Raw genomic sequence first — 10,212 nt, 5'->3', positions numbered from 1 at the left:
TCCAATTGTACACCTAGCAAGAGACTAGCAAGAGGCTAGCGATGTTCCTGTACTGTACAATGTAATGTTAGTGTACATGTGATGGCAGAGTTTACAAAACAAATGCACACCCAATGGATACAAATCATCATGATATATAATTCTGCCAGGTAGACCTACTATGCAGTCAACACTTAGCTAATTGGGAAGTTTTTGGGTGAACGCCTTTAAAAACTGACTAACTGGTTAGTGCATTATTACCGAATTGAGCATCAAATATTCTACCAAGACTTACGACCAAAAACTTTAAAATACCAAGTTGAAAACAGTCATTTACATGGACTACGGCTGTCCCTGACCACAAAAATTGGTTGAAGTTTTAAAATGTGTATGTTTCCATATAGACCTGCAGCTATCAAACCGTTTTGCGGCCCTGACTCCCGTCTTCATCGGGGCCCTCCGACCCCCCCCCCCTCCTATTGTAGGGAGTTCTTATTGTAAAGACATCAAGCTGCGGCAATCGGGGGAGTTCAAACGGGACTTTGACTACCTGAGTGACAGACTAATGGCAAGCGGATGGTCCTTTCTGACACTATCCAAACATACGGTCATGACTCACTTCTGCTGGCTATTTACACTGGACTCCTGGATGAAATCGAAACCCTGCCCCGAAAAAGCATTGGATTTTATCGAGAACTTCGATTTGTTTTGGAAGCGATCTCAGTTCTTATATTAGGGATGGCTTCCAACTGAAGAGGAGCTAGAATACTGAATTTTAACATTGTACAAGCAGTAAACAAGCGATGGGATTTCAGTCCTGGCCCACAACAGGTAACCCTCATCAACTCTCGTTTTTAAGTCACATTCATGTTCGAGGAATAGGCCTAAATGGTACAGTCCTGGGATATATTGTATCTATACCAAATCAAGCCAGTCTGACAGAGCTGCATTTTTTTAATTTTGAGAGACTCCATCTGATCTTCAATCGAGCAGCTTGGACTGATTCATGTATATGCCAGAAGTTTGACTTTGAAAATATATTTTACTGTAACTCGCTTCTCAAACCGACGTGGACCTTTACTGAATCTTGGTTACAGAAGTCTATGCCCGAATTCTGTGTTTGACTGGTTTTCATATTTTTTTTCCGACAGAGTTGTCAGAGGTGGAGGGAGGTTTGCCATATTTGTGTCCCTAAGCAATTTGAATTTCTAATCCTAAATGTGGGCCCAAATAATAATGCCCAAATGACACTAGTGGGAATGTATTGCCCTCCCTCAGCTCCGCCATGTGCTCTAAGCAAATTGTCTAAATTTACTGTCAGACTATGCTAAATCTGAATGATTAATAATAGGTGAACAATCTGGATTGGTTGATGCCAGTATCAGATGGATTTAGCTCAGTGGGTTAACTATCTTTCAACCTAAAATCACCTGATAACCAACTAAACCAACTCACCCAAACATTAAACAACCTGAAAAATCTTATCTTTTAGATATTATTCTAAGAAAGGACCCTCATAAGTACAGTGCCTTGCGAAAGTATTCGTCCCCCTTGAACTTTGCGACCTTTTGCCACATTTCAGGCTTCAAACATAAAGATATAAAACTGTATTTTTGGGACACAAGTGGGACACAATCATGAAGTGGAACGACATTTATTGGATATTTCAAACTTTTTTAACAAATCAAAAACTGAAAAATTGGGCGTGCAAAATTATTCAGCCCCCTTAAGTTAATACTTTGTAGCGCCACCTTTTGCTGCGATTACAGCTGTAAGTCGCTTGGGGTATGTCTCTATCAGTTTTTCACATCGAGAGACTGAAATTTTTTCCCATTCCTCCTTGCAAAACAGCTCGAGCTCAGTGAGGTTGGATGGAGAGCATTTGTGAACAGCAGTTTTCAGTTCTTTCCACAGATTCTCGATTGGATTCAGGTCTGGACTTTGACTTGGCCATTCTAACACCTGGATATGTTTATTTTTGAACCATTCCATTGTAGATTTTGCTTTATGTTTTGGATCATTGTCTTGTTGGAAGACAAATCTCCGTCCCAGTCTCAGGTCTTTTGCAGACTCCATCAGGTTTTCTTCCAGAATGGTCCTGTATCCATCCATCTTCCCATCAATTTTAACCATCTTCCCTGTCCCTGCTGAAGAAAAGCAGGCCCAAACCATGATGCTGCCACCACCATGTTTGACAGTGGGGATGGTGTGTTCAGGGTGATGAGCTGTGTTGCTTTTACGCCAAACATAATGTTTTGCATTGTTGCCAAAAAGTTACATTTTGGTTTCATCTGACCAGAGCACCTTCTTCCACATGTTTGGTGTGTCCTAGGTGGCTTGTGGCAAACTTTAAACAACACTTTTTTTTGATATCTTTAAGAAATGGCTTTCTTCTTGCCACTCTTCCATAAAGGCCAGATTTGTGCAATATACGACTGATTGTTGTCCTATGGACAGAGTCTCCCACCTCAGCTGTAGATCTCTGCAGTTCATCCAGAGTGATCATGGGCCTCTTGGCTGCATCTCTGATCAGTCTTCTCCTTGTATGAGCTGAAAGTTTAGAGGGACGGCCAGGTCTTGGTAGATTTGCAGTGGTCTGATACTCCTTCCATTTCAATATTATCGCTTGCACAGTGCTCCTTGGGATGTTTAAAGCTTGGGAAATCTTTTTGTATCCAAATCCGGCTTTAAACTTCTTCACAATAGTATCTCGGACCTGCCTGGTGTGTTCCTTGTTCTTCATGATGCTCTCTGCGCTTTTAACGGACCTCTGAGACTATCACAGTGCAGGTGCATTTATACGGAGACTTGATTACACACAGGTGGATTGTATTTATCATCATTAGTCATTTAGGTCAACATTGGATCATTCAGAGATCCTCACTGAACTTCTGGAGAGAGTTTGCTGCACTGAAAGTAAAGGGGCTGAATAATTTTGCACGCCCAATTTTTCAGTTTTTGATTTGTTAAAAAAGTTTGAAATATCCAATAAATGTCGTTCCACTTCATGATTGTGTCCCACTTGTTGTTGATTCTTCACAAAAAAACACAGTTTTATATCTTTATGTTTGAAGCCTGAAATGTGGCAAAAGGTCGCAAAGTTCAAGGGGGCCGAATACTTTCGCAAGGCACTGTATACTGCCAATGGAATCTTTGCTAATGAGCTGAGTGACCATTGTCCCATTGCCTGCGTAAGAGATGCTAGGGTACTTAAATCCCTCCCACGCATTATTACAAAGATACATTTCAGGAATTTTAATGAGCAACATGTCATGTCTGACCTGGGGTTGTGTGTGACTCGGATCAGGCCCTGAATTGTTTTACAGCTCTGTGTAACACTGTTGCAGATAAGCCTGCTCAGTATTTTTTTTAAACAATGAATAAAGGATAGATAAAACCCTTTGCTTCAAACATGAATTGTATGAAACATTTAAGGAAATAAACAGCTTGGGCTAAGGCTAGATTGACTGATACTACATCTGACTGGCAGCCCTTCAGACATTTGAGAAATAGATTGTTGTATTCGGTGCATGTGGCAAACACACAGTTCAACAATCAAATCAAATTGTATCTGAGAATGGTGGGAATCCAGCAAACTTCTGGAAAGTAGTAAAATCTCAACAAAAAAAGAGAGAATGTTTTAAACTCCCTACCTCAGCCATCTACTTGAAATAATAGTTTCTGGAAATCCCTCTAAATCTAGTAGAGGGAGTCCTTTATTCACCTCAAAGCAGACTGTAGAAAGTGATGCACACCCAGATGCACATTCTATATTTTCATTTTAACCATTTCTTATCCATGATGTACTAAGTGCCTTGCTAAAAATCGATGTACAAAAATCCACATGGGCTGATTCTCTTGAGCCCTTCTTACTGCAGCTCTATGGCCCACTTATGCAGCTCTGTGCCTCACTTGCAGCTCTGGGCTCCACCTATTGCAGAATCATTAACCTATATGTTTTACTTGACAATTGTTTCTGGTGTTATCGAAGTCCTGGAAAGCGACACAAAGGAGGAGATCCTTCTGACTTAAGACAAATACCGTCCAATTTCCAAGTTCTTAAATCCCTGGCAAACTCTCAGCTAAACTTTAAACATCATTCTAATCTACACTAATCTATAAACGTAATGTTCCATACACACAGAAAGCTTTTTTCTCACAAATGTGTTTACATCCCAGTTAGTGAGCATTTCTCCTTTGCCAAGATAATCCATCCACCTGACAGGTGTGGCATATAATGAAGCTGATTAAACAGCATGATCATTTCACAGGTGCACCTTGTGCTGGGGACAATAAAAGGCTACTAAAATGTGCAGTTCTTTCACACCATGCCACAGATGTCTCCAAGTTGTAGGGGAGTGCGTAATTGGCATGCTGACTGCAGGAATGTCCACCAGAGCTGTTGCCAGATAATTTTATGTTAATTTCTTTACCATAAACTGCCTCTGTAATTTTAGAGAATTTGGCAGTCTGTCCAACAACCGCAAACCACGTCTAAACATGCCAGCCAAGGACCTCCACATCCAGTTTCTTGACACTTGACAGTGTCAAAGACCTTGGAAAGGTCTATAAATAAGGCAGCACAATGGTGGTCCATCTGAGGGATCTTAAAAACCATTGTGCTTCCTTATTTGGAGACATTTCCAAGGCCTTCGACACTGTTGACCATGACATTCTCATTCAAAGGTTGACAAATAGGGCTGGATCAGGCTACTTGCAAGTCGTATGAGAATTAATCTAGATTCCTGGATATTACAAAAGGTGTACCGCAGGGGTTGGCTCACTTTACTATTTATATAAATTATATTTGTCTCTTAAAAACAGATAATATTTATCTGTATGCAGACGACACTTATGTATTCCATTGCCTTAACTGTTGGCCAGGCTATGCTTGTCACGATCGTGTAGTGAGGAGACCAAAGGTGTGAATACATACTTTTAATGAATGATGAAAAAACACGAAGTACACTAAACAAACAAAATAAACTAACAAACTGAACAAACCGAACAAAACAAACCGAACATGACCGCTATCGAAACGGAGTGCTAACATGCAACATCACATAGACAATAACCCACGAGCCCAAACTGGAAAATGGCAACCTAAATAGGTTCCCCAATCAGAGACAACGATAAACAGCTGCCTCTGATTGGGAACCAATCCAGGCCACCATAGACCTACAATATGTCTAGACACACACATCTAGACATACAAAAACCCTATAGATGAGACAAAAACACACATACCACCCTCGTCACACCCTGACCTAACCAAAATATAAAAAGAAAACAAAGAATACTCAGGTCAGGGCGTGACAATGCTAGAGCTGACTTTGTTGCCCTATAGAAAGCCATGGTTGGTTTAAAACTTGTACTTAATGTGTAATGTGGGCAAGACTAAATATATGTTACCTAATTGTTGCCCAAATACCTATTTGTATTGACAAAGATTTGTTTAAAAAAACAGATGAGCTAGTTCAAAATATTTCATTTAAAAGTTAAATAGCAGGAAGCAGATTGTACAGTTAAATTTCCTGCCAGTTCTTGACTATTGTGACCATTTACCAGATTGCAGCATCAACCTTAGGATGCCGTCTACCATAGCGCCCTTCTCTTTATCACAGGTGACAGTTTTAATACTCACCACAGCATCAAAAGGTTGGCTGGTCCTCATTAAAGTCCTGTAGATCACTTCATTATTCCCTTTTTGTTTACAAAGCTCTACTACACAAGTTTCAGACTAACCTAACTTTTCTGTTAAAATATAAAAGAAGATACCAAACCATTTTGGACAAAGACAGTCCTTACAAAGATGTGTCCTGAATGTGACCAGTTTATTTTTGGATGCAATGTTCAGACATTCACAAAAGTAGCGACAAAATAACACAATCATTCAAACCGGAAAATGTAGGCTACATTAGTTCTAGCGCTGAGGAAAGATTGACGTAATACAAGCGGTCATATTTAGCCAACTCTCGACTGACAGAAACCACAATATGAATTAGATAATAGCAATGATTATTTACAATTCATAACATCACGGGTGAGCTCACCATTGATACAAAGTCATCCGACGATGGGTAGTTAGTTTGTTGGCACCACCATCTTTGCTTTTTCGCGTCAACCAAAGATATTAACAGGAGACAAGATGACTTGTCTGGTTGCAGGATGCATGTTGAAGGGGGTGTAACGTCGAAGATAATTCGTTCCCCTTCCAGAAGTTACTCAAAAGATGAGTGAACCGTTCCTTCGCCTCATAACATATTTGTTATGACTGACGTTGACGTGACAGACAGAATGCATCGTATAATGTCAACAAATACGGCGCCACCCACACAGTTCCTTCGAAAAGTTAAGACCCCTTGACTTTTCCCACATTTTGTTACAGCCTTATTCTAAAATTGATTAAATAAAACATTTCCCTCAGCAATTCCCCATAATGACATAGCGAACACAGGTTCAGAAATGTTTTGCAAATTTAAAAATGAACTGAAACACCTTATTTCCATAAGTATTCAGAACCTTTTCCATGACACTCGAAATTTAGCTCAGGTGCATCCTGTTTCCAATGATCATCATTGAGATGTTTATACAACTTCATTGGAGTCCACCTATTTAAATTAAATTCATTGGACATGATTTGGAAAGGCACACATACACACACCTGTCAATATAAACGTCCCACAGTTGACAGTGCATGTCAGAGCAAAAACCAAGCCATGAGGTCGAAGGAATGGTCCATAGAGCTCCGAGACAGGATTGTGTCGAGGCACAGATCTGTGGAAGGGTACCAAAAAATTATTTCAGCATTGAAGTTCCCTAAGAACACAAGGGCCTCTATCATTCTTAAAATGGAAGAAGTTTGGAACCGCCAAGACTCTTCCTAGAGCTGGCCGCCTGACCAAACTGAGCAATCGGGGGAGAAGGGCCTTGGTCCGGGAGGTGACCAAGAACCCGAATTGTCACTCTGACTCTTGATTTCCTCTGTGGAGATGGGAGCAGTGGCAGTTCTAGACCATTTCAACTGGGGGGGCCAAGCTGGGGCCAGTTGTACTGTTAGAGGGGCCAGTTACATTAGACATTGTTGTCATCATTTTCTTCACTGTATTGCAGGCATTAGCAGGCAAAAGACCATGTTCATAATCATCATCGTTGCCACTGTCTAATAACAGATGTAAAAAAAGAACGATAGCAAAAATGAGTTATGTACACATTATTTCGTACTCCACATTTAGGGGGGGCACAAGGGGGTCCAAAATTGTTGTCACAGGAGCACTGCCCCCCCTGCATGGTGTTTATACTTGTGTACTATTGTTTGTACACATGAACGTGTTATCTTCAGGCATTTGGAAATTGCTCCCAAGGATGAACCAGACTTGTGGAGGTCTACATTTTCTTTTCTGAGGTCTTGGCTGATTTCTTTTGCTTTTCCAATGATGCCAAGCAAAGAGGCACTGAGTTTGAAGGTAGGCCTTGAAATACATCCACAGGTACACCTCCAACTGACTCAAATTATGTAAATTAGCCTAACAGAAGCTTCTAAAGCCATGACATCATTTTTGGGAATTTTTCAAGCTGTTTAAAGGCACAGTCAACTTAGTGTATGTAAACTTCTGACCCCCCGGAATTGTGATACAGTGAATTATAAGTGAAATAATCTTTCTGTAAACAATTGTTGATAAAATTACTTGTCATGCACAAAGTAGATGTCCTAATTGGCTTGCCAAAACTATAGTTTGTTAACAAGACATTTGTGGAGTGGTTGAAAAAAGAGTTTTAATGACCCCAACCTAAGTTTATGTAAACTTCCGACTTCAACTGTAAATCTTTTGTCTATCCGATTCACCCTCTGAATGGCACACATGCACAATCCATGTATCAATTGTCTCAAGGCTTCAAAATCCATCTTTAAAAATCTACACTGATTGAAGTGAATTTAACAAGTGAAATCAATAAGGGATCATAGCTTTCACCTGGATTCACATACGTGGTCAGTCTGTCAAGAAAAGAGCATGTTTTTTAATGATTGGGTGTCGCTCTGGCAATTAAAAACTTTTACTCTATCACACTGGGCACATAATGTGAGATGACTACACAGATATATATATATATATATATATATATATATTATTTTTTAAACACTACCACTGCAAACACTCAGAACAAAGAGAGCAGCAGTGCCTGGACTTTGCGGTCTCCCTCTTCAAGTCCCCCTTCAGAGACTGGCTGCCTGTTGAGAACAATTGACAGGCAGAACCTCCCACCCCCACCTCTATATTCCACATACCAGAATTCAGTATTTTAGTCTGATTGCCATGTGAGTGTACCAAAAAAAAAAAAAAAAAAAAAAAAAAAAGACAATTGTTCCAAAAACTATCAATGCATTAAAATCTTAAATATTGCCAGGTTGGTTTTCACAGCTGTTTCACAAGGTGTTCATTATTGTAAGGTATACTTCTATGGTATTTATTATTCGTCATTGTATCCTAGGACCTACAATAGAGAGATATACACACACACACATAAATATATATATACACACACACACACACACACACACACACAACCACAAGAGCTATGTGAGATATAATTTTTAAAAATCATAATAGAGGACTTCTGAAATGATATTATTTCAGTGTAGATAAGGGAAGGGCAGGTTAAAATAAAACATGACAGCCAGTGTATGAATCAAACGGATTTGCACTTTACATGTTGGGTTTATATATTTTTGTTCGGTATAGCTAGCTAGCTTGCTAGTTAAAATTTAAAAAGTATGATGTTGACATGATCAGTTCAATGAAAGCAAGAGATCTAAGGTGATTTGATGTAATTTTATCTGTCTATGGTAGCCCCCCAGGGGGCTTACACTATCCAAGCTCACTGTGCGGTGACAGGGCTGTCCCCTAATCTTAAAACGTGCATTTTCATATAGACACACCCTGTTTGAATAAAATAAACTATATGTAGGCTCCTGACCTTCTCTGGTGCTGTAAGCACTGCGATTAAAAACGAGGACACACAAATTACTCAAACGGAGGGAGCCAAAGATAAATATAGCCTAACCAGAAAAAAACAAAACTGTTCCCTATCCTCCTCCTGCTGCACGCTGCTGCTGGCCTTTACAGGCAACTTCAGTAATAGGCTACACCAGCGGTCTGTAACCTTTTCCATTTGGAGTGCCAAGTTATCGTAAACTTTTTACTGATCTGTGTGCCAGTAATTTTTTTGTAATTATGCACATTTGTGGAACAGTTTAATTTAATGTACAAAAAAGTCTTCATATCTCAAAATCAATGTCATGTGGTTAATCTAAATGAAAATAATACAAATCTAAAAGTAACTTCTATTGTCAATATGTAAAAACAGCCTACATAAAGCTAACAAATAAAAACAGCAGCCCAGAGGTAGAAAACATCCTGATGAAAATAAATATCCTATAAATCACATAGTTGATACATGCATAGCCTATTGTATTAACTGCTTAATTTTGGAAACCAAGTCAAACCTGTGATAGAAACACATATTCACAACAAAGCATATTTCACTAAACTGTTGACAGTCCCTCTCTGCGCACTCGAGAAAGGAATGAAGAGAGACGGAAAGAGATGGAAACACACAGTAGTGAGATATTCTGTAGCTAAAAGATAATGTGTCAGCCTATTAAATATGAAAACATAAAAATGCCCCATTAATAGGCTATTCAAAATCAAATTCACTATAATTTTAGGCTAACTCCGTAAGCCGCCCTGCACAATCCATGAACCAACAGCATCACTTAGGCCTTTAAAGTCTCTCCCAGACTCCTGGACAGAAAGTTTGGAGCGTAGCATAAGGTAACCAGTCCATCCAGTATGCATAATAATAATAATAATAATAATAAAGTCCACACTCAAAAGAAGATTAGGGAGTGGTCGAAATATACATTTTTGCCTGGAGGCAAATGGAGGAGGGTCATGTTTTTGCAATTTAAGTCATGGGGAGGGATTAATATTATTGTTTTTTTGTCCAGGGGAGAGTCATGTAATTTGTAATCGATTAAATGTCAGTATTTGGGAATTTATTGTTTATTATATCTCGATGTGTGCCCGATGCTGCCCCTGATCACCAAGTCTCTGCTGGGCACGCAATATCAAGCGCGCCTAGTGTGGTCTCAATCAAATTATCGTTAGCCAATACTATAGGCTATACAAAGAGCATGCCTGGAGAAGCACAGAGCAAAGTTACATTTCTAAG

The 10,212-nt window shown here is 39.5% G+C and overlaps 1 protein-coding gene across 1 annotated transcript in view; it reads right to left on the bottom strand.

Annotated features, from left to right (window-relative positions):
* Positions 1-6,103, bottom strand: part of LOC139420868 (phosphatidylinositol-3,5-bisphosphate 3-phosphatase MTMR4-like) — a 159,527-nt gene extending 153,424 nt beyond the window's left edge. The window contains exon 1 of the mRNA XM_071171240.1: positions 6,033-6,103. Coding sequence (XP_071027341.1) covers positions 6,033-6,035 — 3 coding nt within the window. The 5' untranslated portion in view covers positions 6,036-6,103. The remainder of the gene's footprint in view (positions 1-6,032) is intronic.
* Positions 6,104-10,212: the final 4,109 nt, after the last annotated feature.

This window comes from Oncorhynchus clarkii, chromosome 12 (genome assembly GCF_045791955.1).
Source record: "Oncorhynchus clarkii lewisi isolate Uvic-CL-2024 chromosome 12, UVic_Ocla_1.0, whole genome shotgun sequence".
NCBI lineage: Eukaryota > Metazoa > Chordata > Actinopteri > Salmoniformes > Salmonidae > Oncorhynchus > Oncorhynchus clarkii.
The sequence above is the reverse complement of the archived record's forward strand: the minus strand, read 5'-3'. Positions and strand labels throughout refer to the sequence as shown.